The sequence below is a fragment of the Aptenodytes forsteri genome, unplaced genomic scaffold (genome assembly GCF_000699145.1).
Source record: "Aptenodytes forsteri isolate BGI_AS27 unplaced genomic scaffold, ASM69914v1 Scaffold171, whole genome shotgun sequence".
Lineage (NCBI taxonomy): Eukaryota > Metazoa > Chordata > Aves > Sphenisciformes > Spheniscidae > Aptenodytes > Aptenodytes forsteri.
The window spans coordinates 631,152-656,244 of NW_008794211.1; the positions used below are offsets into that span (position 1 = coordinate 631,152).

The 25,093-nt window shown below is 34.8% G+C and overlaps 1 protein-coding gene across 1 annotated transcript in view; it reads right to left on the bottom strand.

The window, feature by feature from the left end:
- The window catches only part of ASCC3 (activating signal cointegrator 1 complex subunit 3), a 287,341-nt gene that overhangs the window by 217,909 nt on the left and 44,339 nt on the right, over nucleotides 1–25,093 (bottom strand). The window contains 2 exon segments of the mRNA XM_009285000.2: nucleotides 772–912; nucleotides 1,372–1,572. Of these exon segments, the coding sequence (XP_009283275.1) occupies nucleotides 772–912; nucleotides 1,372–1,572 (342 nt within the window).

A 25,093-nucleotide genomic window follows, 5' to 3' on the forward strand; every position in this document is an offset into this window, starting at 1 on the left:
TGTTGTCCCTCCAACAGATATTGGGGTGGTTGAAGTCCCCCATGAGGACCAGGGCTTGTGAGTGTGAGGCTGCTCCTACCTGTCTATAGAGGGCCTCATCTGCTCGGTCTTCCTGGTCGGGTGGCCTGTAGCAGACCCCCACCGTAATGTCACCTGTCCCTGCCTTCCCTTTAGTCCTGACCCATAAGCTCTCACTTGGCTCCTCATCCATCCCCAGGCAGAGCTCCATGCACTCCAGCTGGTCATTGACATAGAGGGTGACACCCCATTTGTAACAATGTTGTTACAGCATTTCAAATTTATTTAGAATTTACCATTTGCAGACCAGACAAACTTTTCAAAGGTGGTTATTATCAAAGAATGCCAAATCTGAAATGATGAATGTTAGGTTCTTGCAAACACACACATACAATACTTGGTTTATTATCCTGAAAGGGTAGGGGCACAACTCACTAAGGTTCACAAGCTGGAAATCAGGTAAGATTTTATACAAAGGTTATACGGAAATGGGGCACTGTAGTAGTAAGTCTAAATGGGAGAAACCAAAAAGTTTAATGAACCCATTGCCAAGATATTTCAGATATATTAGTGTTTTAATCACTTTGACTTGAAAGTCACATTTTGGAACATAACCAGTGTAATTACAGACTCAATAATAACATTTCAGCTGCTTCACCAATACTTTTACAAGGAGTTTGAAGAAAAGACCAGTTTACCTATGAAGAGGTATGAATACACATACAGACCAATATTTTAAAATATTAAACATACCTGTGTTCGCAGAATTTCACCTTTTGACAGTTGCATATCACCAGTCAACTCTTTCACAGTAATGCCTAGTGGTTCCAGACGCTTGCTGAAGTAATTTGTCATTTCAGCTGCCAAAGCCTTCATAGGAGCAACATACACAATCTGCACCAAAAGGACACTTGCTTGATAAATGAGCAAACCCCACAATGTCGTTTGTTTCATGGCAACCATTACAAATCACAATTTATTGTGAAATACGATGCCAGGCGCTTACAGTGAAAAATCTTAATAGTGATATATGAAAAGTAGTTATCTTTGTTGGATAAGTGTGCAGCTGTTTAAAGGAGAATGGATTTTGTTTATACAGCCTCATCACTTTGAAAATTGGTTCTGCATCAAAGCTAAATGCATTTTCATAGCTTTTTACTCACATAGTAAGACTTTTAGAACACAAATAATAATAGCTTTAACAATAATGAAGTAAATCAAAACAATCCTTATCTTTGACTTGGAAAAGTGTAATACCCTTGAAAACGTCCTGATTTCATATTCCATGTATAACATATAATGGGTTTTACCTTACAAGTTGAAAAGCTGTTACTTGGTTCATTAAACTCCTACCTTAAACTCATCCTTTTTGATAACACCATGCTGGACATGCTGGCGAATTTCATGAAGGACTGTCAGCATGGCAATGTTGGTCTTCCCAGCTCCAGTTGGGGCACAGATTAGCATGTTCTCATTTGTGTTGTAGGCAGTCTCGAAAACTATAGACTGGATGCGGTTTAGCCTTTTCATGCCTTTAAAAGCAAGCTGTCCAATCTGTTAAAACAAACAACACGCATATTTTGGATTTTTCATATATATATGTGTGTGTGTCTATACATATATTAATCATAAGAAAAAGAACACATGGTAACAAAACTTAGGATACCTGTTGAAAAATATTTATTATTCCAAGGTTTTTATTCTGAGGCTATCACTCCCACACAACCCTCAAATACTGAATCCATAAGAAAAACAAAATATAGCAGGATAACATCTGTTAAAATTAATCAAAATCTTTAGCCACATGCTATTTCAGCATTTAATTTGTTTTTAATCAAGAGTGTGACCAAAACTAATATACAGTAAAATAATGATCTTTTAATAATTAAACATCAGTAAAACAGAAATAGTCAGATTAGAAGAATATACATCTCTAAATCTAAGATGACAAACTACGGCTACTCTAATGGACGAAGAGGCAGCAATACACAGGAACCTACTGAAGAGATTAAAAACATTATTTATGATTAATTTTGAATTTTGAAGTTTAATTATGCAAACACACACGCACACAAATTCAGTAACAACCTTCTCTTTGCTTCTGAGGAAATCTCCATCTTGCTTTTGTTAATGTTCACACCTTTCTCCAACAATACTTCCAACAAACTGCAGCCTCCAAAAGGAACATAAAACTTGTATGTGTAGTCCCAAATAAACTTTGAGAATGTGTTAAAAAATTTAATTATATAGTTAATACAGGCAATTATAGTTATTATAGTTCAATGCATGTTTAAATCTTAGAAAGTACAAATCATCAGTTATAAAAATACTTTGTTCCTCTTGGTCTCTCTGAAAAATTAGATTTTCACCAAGAAAGAACTGCTGAAGACAGTAACAATTTCTACATTTGAAGATTCTAAAACTTTCGCAACTGAAGAACAGACCCTTAAGATATAAAATTAATTTTGTAGTAAACTTGCTTTTTCTGTTACTTTTCACAGACACTTCAAAGAGACTGCAGAAAACAGAATTATTTCCTTTCTACAGATTTAATTACCTGCACTGCTTCTACTAGTAATCATGAAAAGTATCTTACTGATATTTTTGACGATTATAATTTTTATTTTAATTGTAAGAAACCACAAAAGTACAAATTCACTGCAAAGAACAGTCCTGAAAGCACCTTCCGAAGATCTCCCTCTCCATTATTCTGGGCGCTTTAGTTAATTTACAGTCATTTGCTATGGTAATAGCCTCTCCAATACTAATAATATTCTTTCCAATTCTTTCCAAAGCTAAACAAATTATTTGAGCAGGACCCAATTTATTACTACCTCAAGTAATGAAAGCTTAGGAATGGGGGCTTCATCAGCTATTCAAATCAATTATTTTATTTAACTTTGCAACAAACAGTACTAGGTCAATCATTTTGCTGCAGCTTCTTGGTAGTAGCCTTGTGAGACGCCGAGATGCAAATTACAAATTTAGATTAATACACCATTTTCACAATACAGGACAATGCTCTACTCTTAAATGTAGAGGAATGACATACTTAATGACTGGCCAACTGTAGTTTTATTCTAGAGGACTTTAAATATTAAAAAACAACAGTCATTGACATAAAAGTCAGTGAAAATGCTATGCAATCAACACTATTTCTTTTTGAAAAATATGCTTTTCAATTTAGCAGTACCTTTGTCTTAGCAAAGCTTTCAGGTTGAAAACTTCTTGTGCAACATTGAAAAAAACCAAGTCCCATTCAAATCATGGATTGCATTTGTATTTATAGGATTGACATATCTCAAGTATATTCACGTATCTATTCTAAACTGTTAAGTGTCTGGGGGGGCGGGGGGTGGGTGGGAAGGAAGTATCTAATGCAAGTACTTCCAGTACTTTTCATCAAGCTTCTTCAATTTTTTTTTAAGTGGCTGAATTTCAGGATTACACTTTTCACTATTAATGTTCTTTCACAGTTTATTCTGCTTGCAAGATTGCAGGGAGAAAGCTTGTTTTGCACCAAATTTTGTATACATAATGTTTACTTGGTGTATCATCTTCAAAATTCATTTCATCTTCATGAAGGAGACTATTATAAAGTGTTAATGGGTTTCCTGGAGACCTGCTGATTATGTTAGTGCTATCAGGGTTCAATCAGCTATTTTCATGGTCTCCTTAGTCGTTTTAGGTTTCTAATTTGCCTGTTACTTCATTTTGAGATTTCTTGACAGGTCTTTGAAAATGGTTATGTTTTTCCTTTTCCCTTTTCCCTCCCATTCCATCTAAATGGTTTTAGAAGCTAGTATAAACACCATAAAGTTCACATTGATAAGCATTGTTTACAGTGTTTATAATAAAGGATCTATGGAGAGTTCTATGGATCTATGGAGAGACACTCACAAACACAACTCGTGATTACAGGATTGAGCTAACAAAACACTACGTTGCACAAGATGTATATTAAAGAAGCAGTTCTTAAACAAAAGCAAACTCATAGTTGTCTAAATGAAGTCTGGTGTAAGTATCTTCAGAAAAGAACAACAGGAATTTTTCACAGTAGCATAGTTGAACACACGTGGCTTTACGCATACAGGTCTCCTTACAGTTGTGTGATCGTTAATGCCCTTAAGTAAAGTATGACTTTAAGCATTTTCTTAAACTACTGCCTGTAGTAATATATCGTTCCAGCTTCACTTAATCTTTAAGTGGGCAGTGTAAGACATCTTTTTCCTCTACATTTGGAAGAAGTTACAGATACTATAGCCCTGGAACATGCAATTGTTAGCAAAAACAAATAAATATTTAGATAAATAAAAATAATTTCCTGTCTCTTTTCCTACTGGAAAGTAGCAACACCATGGATTAAGACTGACTTGGTAAGCAGCAATAAACAAACAGATGTTCCAGAAGCACCAGAGGAAGCTGTGTAACAACTTAGAAAAATGAACCTCAGCTTGTTTTCTTGAAAGATGCTAAGCCTACTGAAACAGGAGCATTAAGAGTGGAATAAAGATTAACTAAAAATAAAACCCATAAAAGCCTGGTTAAGAACTAGAAGTATTTTTTTTAATAATGGTATTCTGACCAGAATCTAGACCTTCATTCAAACCACTAATTAATTTTCAAGCAACTCAAAAGAAAAATGCGGGCACTGATGAATCAATACACAACATTCACAATCACAATACACAGTCAATGCATAATATTCTTTGAAAGGTATTTCTGCAGAAACTTATTAAGGATTAAAAAAGCTACAAGAGAAAGGAATTCCAGAGAAAAACAGTATCTTAAGACTTCTTCAAGCCAGCTCCCCATTTGGTTTAAAAAATATTACAGGTTACCCTTCCCCAAAACTTAATTTTATTCCAAACAGTAAGTACAAGTGCATAAACCAAAAACAGTAGTTCTGCCCTTAAAAATCAGTAAGAAAAAAATAGGACAGCTGACAAAAATGCCATAGTGTGCACAGAAGTCCACAGTTTGACAAATGTACTAGAAGATGTGCTTTTTTAATTTGTCATTTGCACAAACTACCTAGTTTGAAAGCTGAAATTTTTTTTCTCTCTGGCATATTAACGTCAGTCAAGACTTCTACAGACCAATTCTTTTGCAGATAAACCAGTGAATCCCTTCTTGCTTAAAGGACTGGTAGCCTCTGGAAGGCAGAATCTGTTTTTTACTGAAGGTGACTGAGATGCAAAATTCTTCAGCTTTCTATTCCACAGCTGATTTGTCCCTAGAATTCTACACAAACCAAAGGAAGTTTAAGCAGAATACAATCTGAGCACTATTCTCAACAAACACAATTTCATGCCTAAGGTGGTGCCATTTTTACGTAAGCGTGAATCAATGTGAAAGACCACTGAGAAGCAACTCTTTCCACAAACCAAATGATACTCAAGGCAGCTCTGATATGAATGTATAAACCCTTCAGTAAGCTTTCCAATTCTTTCCCAAGGAATTTACTATTACAACTAATGCATTTATGAGTAAATGAGATTACACTTAATGAAGATACTCTAAATTAGTCATTTCATTAAAAAGATATTCATTAAAAAGATATTTGTGTGTTGGTGCTCTAACAGCAATTTAAAAATAGGAAAAAACTATTAAAGTAATATTCATGAATGAGTCCATACGATTCAGTCTGCAGGCCAGCTACCCCTCAGAAACATAACTGCTTTAACAACACAGCAGTAACAGTGTCTGTTCTAAATAGCACAGGCCATCAGTACTTTAGACAGTTTTAGTCAAGCAATTCATTAGCCAGACCTTGTAGTTCTACAGAGTTTAACAAATATGATACAGAAGATACTCACTTTTTTCCCAAGGCATACCTGTGAAACCTGCTGTGGTCTATCTATGGTCTATAGCACTCTCCCTCACCCAGAACAAAAGGGTCCTAACTACAAGTTCCATTAAAAGTTGAGATCTTCTTTCACTCTCCGTATCACTTTACGCATTAACACTAGTTGACAGAAACAGCTTGTCAGATGCAGTTAACCTCAGTATCGCAAATTTTCACTTGGTGGCCCAATGTGCTCTTAAGTCAACTTCAAGGTACAATGCCAGCATTTTAGTAGCAGCTTCTAAATTCAGTACTGGCATGTACAGACATAGCATAATATGTCTTATCTAATCTATCCAGAACAACACTAGAAAAAAGGTAACTATATTTAATTCTTAGCAATTTATCCAGAAAATATGTTTGGGTGTTATCTCCCTCAGAATTATCATATTTTATCGATTTATCTACAGGACATCCTCTTTATATTCCTCATTCTAAAAGAGATTTTGTCTTGTCCACATTCACTTTTCCAGTTTTCATGTAATACTGGACAAATTTTCTCATGGTCTGAAATAAAGAAATGTTAGTCATCTGTACACTAATTTCCGTAGCATAAACCCACCTAAATTAAATGTTCCATAATGATGACTTCTTCTGCCATACTATAACAAAATAATAAGATTACTATCCATTTATCATAAAGATAATCCATTGCACTCATAAACCAAGTTTAAACTTTCAGCATTTTCCCCAGTCATTGGCTTAATTTTAACGTAGATATATTTTAATCAAAGTACCTTATATATTTCAGGCGCAACAAATCCCATTCTGCAGTCGGTTGTTCTATTACACTTTCAGTTAAAAAGATAATTGATCTAACTGGTAATAGCATGACTAACCCATGCTGTTTTACAGAAAATCCATGAAATTCAGGAAATGAAGTTCAGATGCCCCTCGTCCTGACATATAAATAATCTCTAGGTCATCTTTCCCCTTTGCTGTACTTCAGAATGTTGTTGGTTAAAACACATATCTATGCATACACACTCATACACACACAAATATATATTTGTATATATATGTATATACACATTTTAATAAATACATTCCCACTATCCCTCCAAATTACGAACATTTAGTAGTCCCCCCTGCTTTTTAATTATGCATGTATACACTTAAAGCACTTTTGTGCCAGTGTAAATCCTATTTTGTTACTGAAGGTACACTCAGAAATAAACATAGATGTTATACCTGGGGACTTCCACAGCCTGCCTCTCCTGATGATACTTTTCATATTCTGCTATTTGCATGGAGGTGGTAGCTCATGAGATTTAGGAACAATAATAAATAAAAAAATAACTATATAAATACCATAAAGGTAAAATTACTTTTATATTAGCTTAGGAGTACTGTTTGAGAATATATTTTCCTACCTGCCCCAAAGACTGAAATGTTGTCTTTCAAAGTGCATATATACATTTTAAGCAAAGGCTCATAACACGTAAAAGAAAAACTGCATAATGTTTGCATCTGCTCCATTTAGCACCAAATCATATCAGTGAGATTTCATTGGACTTAGGGGGGCAATTTTTGTAGGAACAACTAGCATACACAAAGATATGAAAATTACACAAGCATACCAAATAGAGCTTAGGATTGGCTTTGGGCCATAATCAGCATTACAATTTCTTCAAGTAAGTACAAATTACCTCTCACCCAAAGTGTAGTACCTGAAGAGTTATGTGCTACAAAGGAAGCTTGGAGTAAAACATATTAGACAGATGCAAGAACAAAAGGCACCAGAGAACCAGCAGCTGGTTTCAAAGCTGTATGTGCTACAAGTGACTAGACTAGAACTAAAAGCAGTTCTTGCATGGTATGGCTATCCATGTCACTATTAGTGGTAATCACAGAATCATTCAGGTTGGAGATCATCTAGTCCAACCCCCCTGCTCAAAGCAGGATCACCTACATCAGGTGGCCCAGGACCGGGCAGTTGGGTTTTAAATATCTCCAAGGATGGAGACTCCACCACCTCTCTGGGCAAGGTGCACCAGTGTTTGACCACCTCATAGTAAACAATCACTATCCTGTGTTCAGATGAAATTTCATGTGTTTTAATTTGTGCCCATTGCCTCTGGTGCTGTCACTGGGAACCACCAAGGAGAGCCTGCCTCCCTCTGTTAATCATTCTCACATCAGGTATTTATATACACTTGTAAGATTCCCCCCGAGCCTCCTCTTCTCCAGCCCTCTCAGCCTCTCCTCACATGAAAGATGCTCCAGTCGCTTAATTAGATTAAGAAGCCAGAAGAAATTCCTAGAAATGACAGATAATGACCATAAGGGTAAAATTATACTCTGACATCCTATAGAACACAATCACAGCCCATGAGACTTTCCTGAATATTTTTTAAATTTGAATTAAACATCATCTTTTAAAAAACTACAGAGTCTTGATTTTTAAAATTATCACCACATTCACTGGTTAATGCAATAGGTATTTAAGTAGCAGTAGCCATCAGAAACCAGGGCAGTTTTCATACTTTCAAGTTATATTATTGTCGTTAAACTCAAAACAAACACTCCAAAATTTTCCTAGATTCGGACAGAGAGTTCACAAGAATAAAAAAGTATCCTGAGGGGAAAACCAAAAATAAATATCAATATGTTCATTACATATGAAAGGATTACCTCTGCTTAAAGCTATCATAGCACACAAACTATGAAAATTATTATGGTTTTACTTTATTTGGAATGCTGCTTTTAAACCCTGATTAAACATTTCCCCTCCAGACTTTCAGACTTCATGTTTGCCAAGATACTGAAACTGTTATTTTTCTGACAGTTATTCAGTTGTCAGAAACGTGAAAATTCTGGACATCTCGTAACAGCGAGTGCTCTTCAACAAACAAACTTTCATTAGAGAAGAACCAGTCTCCATCCAGAGGAACTCCGGAACAGTTCAATTAAAAAACAAACTGCAGTGCAATCTAGTAGTATATTAGTCTCCTACTAACTATGGTAACATAGGCACTCCTTGAAAAAAAAAAACAGCCCATAACAACACCAACCCAAAAAAAAAAAAAAAAAAAAAAAACCCCATGTCTTTCGTCTTTTTTTTTTAAAAAAAAAAAAAAAAAAAAAAAGGTCATCTGCTCTCTTGAAGAAGAGCAATCTATTCAAAAGCAGGAGTTTTTAGGGAAAATATTTAACTTCGTGTATGACAGCTAAGAGCTAACATGCCTGAAGCAATTTCAACAAAAATCCTTTTAAGTCTATAGATACATTGCCACCAGCATTATCTAAACTATTCTCTTGATGAGCTATGCTATACAAATGACTGCAGCAGTCATACCTTTTCTATAGATTTCTGAATTATTCAACCACTTATTGTTGTATTAAAAATACAACACTGAGAAATAGTCTTTGGTTCAATGTATAGATTAAAACCAAAGACTTCTGCATGTACAGACTCAAAATCAGTTTGATGGAAATGATGGGAAAGCACCGTAGCTCCAAGGCCTTCGCTGCTCTGAGTTAAAACACTGAAACAGCTTGGGGAATCTCCTCCCCTCACTGGGAGAATTGTTGTGTTCTTCAGCCTAGTTATAATATGACAAAAGATTATAGACAGAACGATTATACCCTCTGGTGATGTGATTTGAGGAAATGGATAACAAAGTGTTTCAGAAAAATTTTTTCATAAAAGCAACTACTTCTACAGCACAGCAAAAGTACATAAATTTTGGCATCCGAACAGACACACAGGCGATATTCTGATTTCAGTGACACTATTGTAAACTCAAAAGTATCTGATGTCAAAAGAATTATGCCAGATTATAGCAGTGAAGTGGAGATCAGAACACAGCCTCCTCTTAGAGCTTTCTGATGCCATTTGTGAATTACACACAAAAATTACCTTGAAGTAATGCAGCTAGTAGGAAAATAGCAAAAGGAAAATTGGCAACAATTGTGGCATTTCCCAATAACATCAGAAGTTAAAATTTTATGAGGATAGAAGGATTTGAGTTTAATTTGCTCACATTTCATCCATATTAACAGTATCAAATAAAGAGGTTTCTTTCCTTTAAAATTTAAAAAGAACTTAATGCTATACAAAGCTAAGAGCATGGAAGAGCGAAATACAAAAATCTCTACAAAGTTTAAAACATTTAAAATGTTGTTACCCTTAACAGCAAGGTTCCTCCTAAACTGCTATGTATTGACACCTCCACTACCACCATCTCCCTGACTTTTCTAGATGGAGCAATGAGGAAACTGATGTTTATATGCCACAGCCTATTCTACAGGTTTTGTTTTTTTTCAATTCAGAGAACACTCTCATAATTTCTTAGACTTGTATACAACTAAAACAGACTCCTAGCTCTGCTGATGGCATATTGCTCCCTTAATTTATTCCCCCGAATAAGAGAGACAGCGTGTCTCCTTAAAAGGAAAGAGAGGGGGAAAAAAAAAAATCACTTAGAGGCACACTGTCTCAAAAGTAACTGTAATCAAAGAGTTAATACAGAAACCTATTTTTCTAGTTGTTCAAGAATATAGACACTGCAAGACAAAGGGAGAAACCCAACAAATAAGAAGGAAAGATAATGAGAACATCGTGAAAGGAATTACATTAAGTTCTGGCCATTGGTGTGAAAAAGTAACTCTACTTGCAGCATAAAAACTGAAGCCCTTTTATGCAACCAATATAAAATGGTTTTAGCTATTTTTTTCCCAAATAAAGAGATTATGATATGATATGATATGAAAGTACACACAAACTACTTTTTGAAAGCTGAATTCTTGCAGGAATCGCCATTTCTGAACGAGTTGGCAGAATTTTGAAACAACTGCATCATATCAAGAGAGATCTAATTTATTCCTTTTCTTCCATATTCTTGCTGCAGTTTTGAAAGAATACGTCACTACTAACATTAAAAAAAAAAAAAGAAAAAAAAAGAAAAAAGATTTCTAAGCAGTAAGTTGTGTTGATGAGGGCATACATCCATCTCAAAAAAGGTGTGGGTACTGCAACTTGCCTAGACAGATAACTGGAAAACCTAGTAGGAATGGAGAGTACTGACAGAAAACAGCAGATAGTTTTTGGCCTAACCTGAAAAATGGTGACCATGGAGGAAGAGACAGATACCAGACAAAAGGGATCAAAGTCCAGACCCTCCTATACCACACAGACTTACGTGAATGATTGAGGTATGGGTCAGGATAAAGACACAAAACTTTCTAAAGGGCTGCATCTGGGCATTTCCATTCAGCAGTTCTCAGGATTTAGATTAATGCACAATGAAGACACTGAAAACTACAGTATCACAAAAACGGCAAAGCTGATGAAGAAGATAGCTCTTGCTTTGCAAACAGCACTACAGGTTTAACAGAGCTTTCACAAGTACTTTGTAAAGGATACATGCTGCGGGTTACAACTGGACCAGACTTTTTGTTTTGCTGTTATAGTAGCTATTGATATGCAAAATAATCTTTTTTCTGATGTAGGCAAATTACTGATGCAAAACTTGAGAGAGGCATTCTTATTGAGCTTAAAGATACATTTGACAACAGTCCAAAAAGTCTCCATCTAAAGAGTATGCATGGCAGGGAGACAGTCTCATGCTTAGAGGTCCAGAAAGACAAAGGTCCACAGGTGTCAAAAGCAAGGGGAAGAAGAATCAGGAACACAGGAAATTAACTCCTACATAGTCTCAGATGACTCAGAAAAAATCCCCATCCTTTTCAGATTCACAGAACAAAAGCAGAGAAGGAGGAATATTTGCACAGAAGTTTCCTTCATTTTATTATGTTCAATGATAAGTAATTCCTATGAATGGCTAAATAAAATCTTCTTCCTCTATATTTAGTTTCCTGCAAATGAATAGTTCCTATTTCCCTTCTCCAGATTAATTTCCAACATGCTACAGAAGAAAGAAATGGTTTCTACTATTATCAGTGTTATTATTATTATTATTATACAAAGCACACCTATTTATTCATATGAAAAGAAAAAATAACTCCTCTTATTTGATGTGTTCAGTTCCAATAGTCTAACTGAAAGATTAAGTGGTAGGATAATTCCAATTTTCCAATTAAAATTCAGAAAAAAGTATTTTGTTAGAATAAGATAAAAAACACACACACACAAAATCTGCTTCCTGCTTTAAGAGACTTCACGTTACTTGTTGCTCCCTGTTGTTCTGCAGACTCAAACAACTAGTACTCTTCAAAAATTTTAAAACTTCCACTATATTAACAGTTACTGTGTGATCTTGAGGTTAACGGAAACTGCAAGTCTGAGATGAATAGCCTATCAGATATAAAGTCAATCTTTTAGTCATGTAGCTCCTCTATCCCAAAATCTTTTAAAAACATTTAAAACTATTTGGTGATTTCTAACTGAATCCCTTGATAGACAATCTCAGTCCCATCTCTATTACTGAAAGACCCAGGACATTCTTATCCTGGATAAGAGATTCGTATCTCAAGGAGAGTACTGAAACTTGTGCTCATTAAAGACAAACATTAAAATCAGACAAACTATAATTTGTCTAAAATATTTTCAGTGAGAGTTAATCTTTTAAATGTTAGAGCATATCAGAATTAGCATATACTTTCCTCATCTTTGAAAATTCTCACTTTGAGATTACATTTCTTAAAAATGAAAAACAATTTTGGTCTTGAGCATAATTTTAATTAGAATTTAAAATACTATCCTGTATTTCTCTTTAAATTGAAGACCTATTATTCCTAAGAATGAAAGCTTGCCTTCAGGTATGCTACTGAATTAAAGCAGACTACCGCATTCTTCTTCCATACTCGTACTATGAAATTCCATTGAGAAATGGCTATCCCCTAAACAGGACACAGCAGAAGCACATTATTCACTCTCCAGTCTTAATTATCAAAATGATTAAAACTACTTTGAGTTGTTTTCATTAAAAACTTTACAGATCTCTGCATCTGCTTTATATCAAAAAGTCTCTATATTCAGTCAATGACATCACTGTACCTCCCCAAAGAATGAAAAATGAACATTTAAACAAGTTGCTTTCTCGATTTAAATATTTCACTTATTATGATCATTTAATGAAGTCAACAAACATAACAGCTGCAAAGCCACCACGTAGAGATAATTGGATTTCAAACATTACAGTGATTAAGTACAAGAGGAAAAAAATTCTGTGAACCAGAAAGCTGGATTTCTTTGAGCTACATGCAGCTGCACTGTGACAGAACATGTCTATCTGAAATGCTTCTTGGATTTTTATTGGTCATTGGTTTTACTCTACAAAATTTAATACATAAATAAAAGTCACTCAATTTACAGTCAGTTGAACATCACAATTTGGAACCTAAATATTGTCTTTCTTTGAAAGCAAATTTAAACCTGTCTTTAAGAGCAGGGTAACAGCACTTCATATTATTATATACTTTTAAAGTATAGATATCTTTCAGTATTTTTATTTTTAAATAAACCCTAATTAATTCAAAGCTATTTTATGCACACAAAGGTATCAGTTCTAACTGTTCATGCAGAAATGAATATTTAAACTGTTAACATAGAAACCACTTCAGGATAATATTTTCAAACTATTTACTTTAGCTTTCCTTTAACATATGAAAAGCTATTTCTTCGTAATAATACGTAACAAAAACCAGAAAAACTAACAGAGCGCTCTGAAGGTTATTTACAGTTGAAACTAGTAATAATTTTAACACATCAAGTAAGAATGAAAGAATGGCAAACAGAATAATATTCCCAGAGGAATAACTATTGCTGTCATAATCTTTCTACAACTCAATTTTCTTCTCTATTTCAGTTAATTTCACACTACTGCTAACCAAGAAGGCAGTACTGTTTTACAATACAGATGTTAAATGACTTTTTCCTAAATTTTACAAGGGAAGACTACAAGCACAATCAGTCTTTTTTTCTACAAGCACACAGTTATTTTGTTCTCCCAAATCCCAACTAAATCAGCAGCATCCACAGTTTTTCTACCTGATCTACCATAGGAAAATAAAAGGTAGGTGAGGGATGATGAACTTGTGTGATAAGGTCACCAATGTGTGGGAACAATAAAAGTTCAAGTATCAAAAGACAAAAGTACAACAGTTCTAAAAAAATATTTGGGAAATTTGGCTAATGACTTCTGATTGTAAAACATATTTTTGTGTGCACATTACCATCCACAATGAATCAAATACGCTGCAATGAAAAAAGAAACATAGACTCTCACAAAACGTCCTGAGATCCATCTCTCAAACTAAGCCAAACAAAAACTGGAAACCTGCTCTTTGGTAGCAGAAGCTCTTCCATACTGACTGCATCCTTTAGTAAGACACTATGCACAGCGTAGCTGAGACTTTTGACTGCCATATCTATGTTCGTTTTTATTAAAACAAAAACATAAAATAGTTATGAGAATGAGAAGCTTTCACAGGCTCCTATTTGCTCAGAAGTGGTGCTCTTTTGCACAAAAAACCACCTCAGATTTTTTTTTTCTTTTGTTTAAGTATTCAGAATTAGTTTCATTGGTTGAATCTTTACACAAATTAAAATCCTGACAGGTAAAAGCTAGTACTTTGTTAGATTACTTCCAGCTACAGGCAGATGCATCTATTCCCACAGTGGCTCAGCAGGTGCTGTTCAGCAGCTGGTGCCCTTCACTGGTTTGCCTTTGTAAGTGTTCCCATCAGATTTTCAACCATTTCAGAGGCAGCACTACACAATATACACACACTTGGCAGCTGTGTCGAAAATGAAACAGGCTTAACATTTTATTCAAATCAGATGCAGTCAATTTTACCTCATGTTAATATTAAAGAATGCATTTCCCTATTCATATTTACTATTTGCATGAAAAGAAGCGACCAAAATCCCAAATAACTGTAAGAATATGCAACTCTCACATGACAGTATCTACCAAATATTTTTTAGCAATTTTTGCTTAGCATATCATATGCAGCCATGCTAGTTTAAAGAACAGGCTAAAAGAAATGAAGTTCTCTATATTCACCAGTACAGATATTCTATTAGACTTTGACCCATATTGTCAATTAATTGTTCTTGTCTTAAAACTTACACTGCCCAAGAAGAGATAACTCAGATTCTACAGAACTCTTTTCAATAAAAGAAGTTGTACATTACTAGTACTTAGAATAAATGGAGTTAAATATAAATGAAAAGATCTGTTTGTTTCAATTACAACTTCACTAATGAAAGGCCATTTGAAAATACTATTTAATATTCACAAGGATTTTTTCCTTGCTGTATCTACATTTATCAGTGTTTTTCGCATATGTTTTCATTATTATCAAGCCTTTGAAAATAAAAATGTGCATAAAAACACAACCCAGACTGACACAACAAAGAGCATATTTACCAGTTTTTCATAGCATCCTTGCCACCCTCAACATCTCCGGTGTCTTAAATGTGGCTTGTCCATGTAACACAACCATCAAACTCCTAAGATGTTAAAAGGCTCTTATATGAGTATGTAAACAGATAAACCAACACCAAAAATAAATAAAGCTATAATGTATTATAGAATATACTATCCTAATAGTGTTTAGAAACTGATGTTTAAAGAAAAAAGACAAAAGCCTTGATAATCTTAAAAAGAATAAAAGCACAAGACTACAAAATGTCTTCAACTAAACTGTACATGACACTAGGACAAAGGCAACTTAAAGAACAAATAATCAGATCATATTTTAAGTAGTCAATTTTAAGACTAGAAGACAGGGAAAGGCATTAGGTTCTAGCTGAATAGCAAGGAGAAGCCTATTGGCCAAAAAGAAAAAGGTAATTTTTCACCTTTGTGAAAAGTCATCTGAAAAATTTGTGCAGATGAGCTAAGACGGCACATACTGCAAAAGGAAACCTTCATTCAGCCTGATTCTAAAAGAATCAAACTTGCCCAGCATCAAACCAAAGCAAATAAACCTGCTGTGAGCCTACCAAAACACAGGTTTATGACAGAGGTAGACAGAGAACACTATTTTGGGCTAAGAAAGAGGTTACATTGCAAGTTGTTGCATTTTTTTTTTTAAATCAGGGAAACTTTGTACAATCTGAAAATGTGGGTGCAAGTGGTTATCTATGAATTTCTCCAATAATCCCGGTAACCCAAAATTTTAAGAAAGCATCTGCATTACTTCCCCATTCTTATGGGACAATAATAAAAGCCTGTTTTCATTATAGAATCACAGAATCACAGAATGGTTTGGGTTGGAAGGGACCTTAAAGATCATCTAGTTCCAACCCCCCTGCCATGGGCAGGGACATCTTCCACTAGACCAGGTCTCTCAAAGCCCCATCCAACCCAGCCTTGAACACTTCCAGGGAGGGGGCATCCACAACTTCTCTGGACAACCTGTTCCAGTGTCTCCATCATGCATTGTATTGTTTCATAGTTAATTGCCATGAAGACCTTATAGCCACAGTTATGGATGCATATCTAGTTACACACGCACACACATATTCGTTGGGAAGGTACAAAGAAATGGAAATCAGCTTTTTTTAAAAAGAATGATGCTTGGTACTGTTAAGCAGTTAATTATACTTCTCTGGTGAATGTTTTTCCAATTTCTATAAAAATAATCTGCTTTTAAATGATCACATTACAGTAATTTGATCCACAATATCATACCAAAAATAAAAGCCACATCATATGAATAGGCCAAGGAGGATGTAGTTTGAGCAAATACAGGCTTACATCTCATCAGTTACATAATGCCTAGCTCTGAAACTCATGAGCAGCATGATGCATTTGCTTCCTTTATCTTCGTTCCTCCTCATCCCAAAAGAGGTGAACTATGGCATTACTTCCACAACGGTGGATTGACACAGATTGTTTCAGTATGTATGGGCTGCTACTCAGTGAAAGCTGCTTTTTGCTCTTCATAAAATCTGACATAAGATCATACTTTGATTCTTGTCTCTCTCCAATTATTCATCATCTTCCTCTCTTTTTTGCATCCTACATACATCTGTATAAAGGCCATAGATCGTCTTGACTATCTTTTTTGCATACAGATTTTTTTTCTATTTAAAAATAAAAAAGTAAAAATCTGGCAAGCTGAGGGAGGCAAAGGGGAGGATATATAAAATAGCAGTGATGGGTCTGTTAAAAAGCATCTGTTACTTTAAAAATCAACTCTGCATTAATAGGAAATATATATACACACCCCCATACACGTGTTGTATACATGTTGTGTACATATATAAAATATTTTATAAATATATTTTTTTACTATCTAAAATTTATATATTACTGTCTTTTTTATGTCTATGATAATCTTGGACTGAGAACAGAAGAAGCATCATGGATTAAGGCAAAGACACCAGTCATGTCACACCTGCCTAATGCAGAGATGTTTCAGAGAAAATAGTTTCAATTTCTCATCCTGTGTTAAGAGACAGGTCCTCTCAAAGACTATTATAGCATCAAACACATCTTTTTGCCGAGTCAAAAAATCAGAGTTTTCAAATGTTAAGGGTATACCACAATCCGTACTGCCAGGTACCACTGCATTTCAAAATGTTATTTTAAAATAACTGTACAAGTTACAAAATAAAATGCTCTGGAGGAAACCCATGAAACGGCTAAGAGATTAACATATCCAATATCGTGTTCAGCTCTTAAGAGCTAGCACACACCTGGGATGTGTATCTCGGGAAAAAAAGTTCTATTATGGGTTTTGTCAGAAAACAAAATGTCAATCTCTATTTCTTGCATTCTTATTTTTAGAACAGCCTTGATATCACTATCCCTGATGACACCCCCCTTTCTTTTTGTGTTTTACTATCGCTACTTTAAAAAAGAAAATCTTTATCCTCAGTATACCTCTTCTGAGATACTTCATTCTTTTCTCTCTCATTTCAGCACTAGCATAAGCTCTTATTCTGATGTTCTAGGAAACCTATTTTATATATTTTTGATACAGACTTCAGAGACGCAAAAATACTCTCAATTTCAGGAGAAAATAGATATATGTGGAACCATGTTTAGAACAATAATCTCAGATTATTGGACAAAATCATCCATTTGTAAAGTATTTCTTGATTACATATTTATTCTTTTATTATCTACCTACTGCATTCCTAATCTTCCCTTTTGGTGTTAGTTTTCAATTTCTCAAACTCATGGCTATTGGAGGGTAGTCGTAATCCCTGATCCTCCCAAGCTTTGCTCCTAAGAACTCTGCCTTGCTGGAGCTGGGGCATCCATGTGCCATGTTAAAACAAGGAATTCAGACTTTCACATTTCATTCCGGAATTAATTCAAAGTTGTACTACAACATTCATAATGCCTTGCTATCACTGCAGTGATATGACTGTATTTCAATTACCATATCAAGTCTGTTTGATATAACCATATCAAGTCTCTTTCCCTCTTTGAATTTTTTAGATATGTTTTGTTTTAAAGGTGTTACCCAAAATAAATCAGGTTAATAATCTGGCATGCAATAAAATCAGTGATTCTGTTGAACAAAAAACCAAGCATCTTACCGGCAAAAGAATATTAGTATTTAAACTAATAGAAAGGTTTTATGAATCCAGAAAAATGCTATGCTATAAATTTGTAGTATTACAGGCTATATCAATAAATTAAGAATATTTTTCAAAATACTTTTCAGAGATTTATCACAATGGGAAGATGTTTTCTATTGCTGAAAGGAAAAGAACTATTTAGCATTCAGGAAATCATATAATGATATCTAAAAATTGGAAAGCCACAGTCAAGTGAGGCACATGTTTTAAAAATATTATGTTCAATGAGTTATATTCAAGTACAGCAAGTGTCTTCCATCAGTGAATTAGTAGCTGGCAACAGAGCACATGTTTGCATTTCTCCAACATCAGATTACAGGTAAATTTTAAGACCAGAATACCACTTTATAGGTTGCACATCATAGCAACAGACTGTTTTGAAGAATACTTAATAAACTATTTCTAATAAGAAATAGGATTTTCTTAATGGACAAGATGATAATTTTACACAAGACTGACAATAAACTGCTGGTTTGGCATGAAGCACATATTTTTACATGCTTTCAGCCAAAGCGACAGTATTTATTCAGACAATTTAAACAAAACAATGCACAAAAGCCTCAGCTGAGGCTAAGTTAGATGTTCAAACACTTTGATGCAGAAATTGTAAATATTGCACATGGAATTCTAAAGTAATGATAAAATACTCATTAACTCACATACTGAAGAAAATTAAGCCAGAACTCGTAGGCTTTAAGATTAACATCAGTGTAGAATCTTAACTCCAATATTCTTGTTAACCTGTTATTGCACATATTCTACCTTCTTTGTACCCCCACTCATGAAATATGAAGACAGACTGCAATTCCTAATATACATTACCAGCTATTAAAAACACTGTATCTTGACCTACATGTTTTTTTTCCTTATCTTAAGTTGGGACTAACGATTACAGAACTTGTAAACTTTCCTCAGAGCAATTTTCTAGTACACGTCATTGGAAAAATGACAAGATTTCAATAAAATTAGAAATATTTTTAAAAATTATTCAATTAAGTCCAACTGTCAATTGCTGTTTGGAGAATATGCAACTGAAATATACACTAAGATCACCTTTGGAATAAATGGTCCAACATTCTGGATGTGAAAAATGTAATTTATGCAAAAACATCCATACTTCTATTCAGTAGACTTACCTTGTACAATTCTAAAAACAAGAAAACATTACAGGAAAAAAGGGAATATTGATTTTGTAATAATTCCTTCACATAATGCAGAGAGAAAAAAACCCATTTCTTATTTAGACCATTAAGTAGTGCTAGTAAGAGGAAATGGAAATAACACGAAACAAAGAAATAAATCCTACCCTGAACACCCACTTTAGGTAAAAAGCTGAAGTCATTTTTCACCAACAGCAATTTGTTAGATAAAACCTGTTTTCACAGTCTTGAAGAGGAACTTTCCCTGACCTGAGTTTATGACTTTAAAGGTACATTTATTTGGCAAAAAGGCTGGCACAAAAATACCTTTATAGTAAGTACAAAAAAATATATTTCACTAATGGTCAAGCTGCATGTCAAGCAGCCAAAGTTAATACATCTAAGGTTGTGCTTACTCCATTTTTTAAATTCTCATTATTGAAACAACCTAGCTAGCATGCCACTTTTGCAAGTAGTATTACCATAATACTTCAGACTAAACTGGTGTGACCAACCAGCTACTTATAAGCCATGTGTGCTTGTACTGTGGTGAAAACATATCTCTCCAAATAATAATAAATGCCAAGAATAGTAATTATCTACAAATTGAGCTGGGGGTGGGATTTGCTGCCTTGCAGCAAGGCAAGAACCTTTCCCCTTTGCAACTCCTTCTGTGGGACGCAGTGCACCCTTCTGCCACTGAACACCAGAGACAATCCCGAGCAGCAGCACAGCACCCTCCATGCAAACCACTAGCTCCAGCTCCCAACTCAACAGGGATAGGAAATAAAGAATATGAGGTGACACAGGTGGAGTTAGACTGTGGCAGGAGGTGAAGCAGTTCAGATCATAGTGTAGAAGGGTAGAGGTGACAAAGCAGAAAAAGGGACAACACAGATAGCAGGAGCGCGCTAATGCCAGCAGTTTATGATAGACCCTACGGTATGCTTTTATGGCTGCTAAATTGTGAAAGGTTGGCCACTCCTTATCTCGTATTTGCAGTGCATAATGGGATTAGATAGGAATGGTAGGTATAAAAATTTGGATCTTCGTCAGTTTGTATCACGAATTTCATCTTAGCATCTGTATTCTTACAGGCACTGATTCCATGACACTTTAGAAAAATCTGCCTGTTGAATAATTTAACTCATCATGAAGTTAAACTCTTTAGAAAAGCTCTGACCCTTTGCAAGGAGGCTCTAACTAAACTAAATACTTACTTTGAAAATACTAGCCATAAGATTTCAATAATATAGTGCCAAACCTAGCTAAACATGTTATTTCTTCATTCTGGAGTGCAGTGGAAGGTGCATCCTGACTACACTGCCAATGCTATAAATAAGAACCTCCTGTTAATGTCTGTGCTAGTTTAAGGCATTGCTGCTCCCTTTGGTGTTAGTTCACAAGTTTTGTCATTTTGCCTTACATTTGTACAAAAGAAACAAATAAAAAAATGAGTCTATACATATTTAAAATGTGGTTAAAATGTGGTTTGTTAGAATTAATATTTAGAGGAATACGTTTCTCTCATCTCTTCTCAACCTATGTTTACATCAACTAAAGGAAATGAGAAAAATGTTAAGTAATCTGAACTAATATTTAAAAACATTTAAAATGAAAGATTACTTCAGCTTACATGATCCAGAGGTTTAACTTTCAGCTAACAGTTCAAAATATAAATGCACTCCTTATCATGAACTCAGTTCTGACCTTAAGAGCTTTGAAGATTAAATTTAATAGTGTATTCTGCAATACGCATGTTACACGGTCAAATACTCCAACCAAACTGCTGACAATGTGATCAAAATCACATAACTTATGAGAGAGAGATATAGAGTCCTTAAAATTACTTTTGTACAAATGAAAAAATACAGACTGAAAAGAAAAGAATCTGCTATGATACTTCAAAAATTCTCAATTAATACTCGGTTGAAAGTGAAACATTTTTGAAAGAATACACACTAGACCGTTTTAGACTAATTCTTACCTTCCCTCTTTTAAAAGGAAAATTAAAGGTAAATTAAACTTTTTGACAATTTAGTTTCATTACCAGCATTATGCTATGTCTATACCTCACAGATTCTCTCGTAGAGCTCCTTTGTCTGTTAAAAGACAGAGGCGACAAACGCAAACTAGTAGCTGAATAACAGAATTTTCACCTGCTAGGTAATGTGAATGTTAAGTTGAATAATGAAGACGACTTGTCTTCAGTCTCTGTACTACCACTGACTGCCACCTCTGCTGCCCATATGAATACTTATGCTTCTAGCAGCTGCATTTTCTAAACACACTTTGTCTGCAAAATGCACTCACTTAGCTATATAGCACAGCTTCTTGGTCTGTCTTTGTACATTCCTAGACCCACGCTTGTCAACGTACCCAATACAAATCATTAGTGAAGAACTAATTTTATTTTGTATTGCTACTATTCTTCTCACGCTCTTTCTTATTGGTCACACTTCATAGTGAGGTTTACTTCTTTTCAGTCCTTTGTGAAAATAGATGCAGTTCAGGTGTTTAACCTTGAATAAGCAAAGGTACAACTGGAAATTTTCAAATCAAGATGTAGGATTCTTAATATTATCAATGGCATATAAATTTCTTTCCCTTAAAAAGAAATCTACACCAGCCATTAAAAAAACTTTCCATAAATCAAATGTAAGTAGAAGCACACTTCCCTCTACAACACAAGAAACTAGAACATCAGCTGTATAGTACTTCTCCTGACTACCTACCCTCTCCACACTTGGGCAAGGTAGTTACCAAGTGAAGAAGAGCCCAGGAGAAGGCCTAGGAAATTTTCTAATTGTACAAAAATTGCTGTACTCTGTACCTGAAGCAATGACCAGTATGTCCCACAGATATCCCTCAAGTTTCAAAGAGGGCACATGTTTAGATAGAAAGGTCAAAATCTTCTGTAGTGCAAACCCATTTTTACTTCTGCCATCTCATCACAGCTTCTCATAGCAAGCAAAAGTAAGCTGGACCTTACAGAACAGAGCCTGTTGTTACCAAAAAAGTATAGTGCAAATGAAGGGAATCACTGTCTTTTATCATTATTGTAGAGGCAAAGTAGCTCCGGAGAGGTTAACAGCTGGCCTCTCCCCAGCAGGCTGACACCCTATGGCTTTAAGAGCTAAGGGAGGACTCCCGTCCCCCACAGTGCTGAGCACCTGGGGCTCTGACCTGCCCCACCTCCTCCTCTTCCCAGCGGCTCTGTGGCAAATGAGAACTTACAAGCTTAAGCCTGAAAGTAAGTCAGTAAAACTACTCTTGCAAAGTAGAAAAGTGATCTATTTTCTGGATGTAAAAAGGTAATTTTACAAGGAGAAACACCTTAGAAAACCCAAAGTATTTGTTTCTTTGAATACTGGGACTAACCAACATTAGTACCTGAGGCAGGGAAACACAGCCAGAGCTGGCTCTCTGCAAGGCAAGAAACTCAAAGTGTAACAGAAATGGGACTGGTGAAATGGAGAACAGATGAGAACTAAACGGATAAACTCAAAGGAAGAAGAATATTTGTAATTTTTAAAACCATCAGGATTTCTCCATAAAAAAGCAAGTGCTTGGACAGCTGTGATAAATACCCTTGTAAGAGCAACAATAGACAGTTTGGTTGTTCTGTGCTTTTTTCCCCTGGGGATCTTTATTATTATGGGTTTTATGTATATTGACTCATTAAACAGAATGAGTACCTTAATCTATATGTTCAGACTAACTCAATGTCTTATATCTAAACCCTACCACTAATGGCATCTCATAATAGTCAATAGTAGCAAAACTCAACTTCCTCATGATGCCTTTAGATGCTACTATGAACTATCTACAGGTATATTTACAGTCACCTCTCCTCCTTGCCCATCTGTTTATATTTTAGATAATCCTGCAAACATATCTATACAGAGATATGAGAGAGCTATCTTATAAGCACCTATATATGCTAGGGAGAAAGCTAAAAAAAAAATTATTTTGCTGCTTTTGCTTACAGTAGTTCACCAAAAAGAATAAAACATATTGACAGAAAAACTTCTTGCCCTCTAAATTGACTCAAGATAAATGGCAAAAATTTTAAGCACCAACCAAGATTTTATGAGCTTAGAGATCCAAAACAGCCATACAGAGAAAGCAAGAAGAAATTTTGCCCTAACCAAGATACTTACATTTTGACCAGATATATCTTAAACAACGCATACATCGGCATCTCAGCCTCTTCACCTCATTGAGAAAAAGGTGCTATTCAACAAGATTCAAATCTATGAGTCTCACTAACAGAAATGGGAATCTGACAAGTCCTGCAGTTGGACAAACTATTCATAAATTTGTCATCTTTTGTTGCAAACCGATATCAAAGTTGGGGGTGGGACTTAAATACATAGGTGTTCAAACATTCAAAATTGTATTTGCTGTTCACACTCCTATTTGACCTCCTGTAATAGGAAACATATGGAAGAGTAAAGTTCTGAAGAAGATTGTTTCTATTTCAGAATTTCACTGTAAAACTGAAAAGTATACGTCTTGACAACACACAATCTACAAAGGAGATGAATTATTTGTGAAATTTGTATAACATGCATTTTGGTTCAAACATTCAAAATTGTATTTGCTGTTCACACTCCTATTTGACCTCCTGTAATAGGAAACATATGGAAGAGTAAAGTTCTGAAGAAGATTGTTTCTATTTCAGAATTTCACTGTAAAACTGAAAAGTATACGTCTTGACAACACACAATCTACAAAGGAGATGAATTATTTGTGAAATTTGTATAACATGCATTTTGACATTTATTTTTTAAACGTTATGTGTAAAAATCTGCAAACCATTTCTTTTAGATATTTATTTTTCTGTCTGAACTATATTTTTTCTGAAACAAGTTATTGTCTATTGAAATATTGGTACTTCTTGCAGAAAGTTTACAGATTAGTAGATAGTATTTAGCTTAGGAGAAAGACATTTCATTGCAAAAAGCTGTCATGCTGAAAACTGTCATATAAAACGTCACATTTTATAGCTGCAGTGGCTCAACTTTTCTCTCTAGTTAAGCTGTCAGTCACTTCATAAACATGATATTAGGTACTGTCACCCAAGCAGAAAAGAATAGATTCAGATTCTAAAATAAAACTGTCTTCTAAGACTTAAATCTTTATGTAAGACGTAATCTTTACTCAGAATCCCAATAAAGTGTTTCTGGGTAATGTATTAGATTTATATTCTCATTTCCTGTTTTCCCACAGGGAATAAAGTGGGAAACATTTTTCCATGTTGTATGCTGCTGAAGAACTAAGAAATATAAAACCTTCTTCATATGTACATACAGCTTGCTCTTTATGTCCCTGTTCAAATCAATAACAAAACTTCCAGTCATCAACAGATTTGATATATACATAGAGGAGTGAGCAGGTATATGTGATGGAGTACTGCAAGTTCTAGACTGTAAAGATTAACAACAAATTTAGTTCCTTTACCTCAGCTTTTTCACCATTTTAAATCAGTAAAAGTTAAAACGTTAATCATAGAATCATAGAATCATTAAGGTTGGAAAAGACCTCTAAGATCATCGAGTCCAACCGTCAACC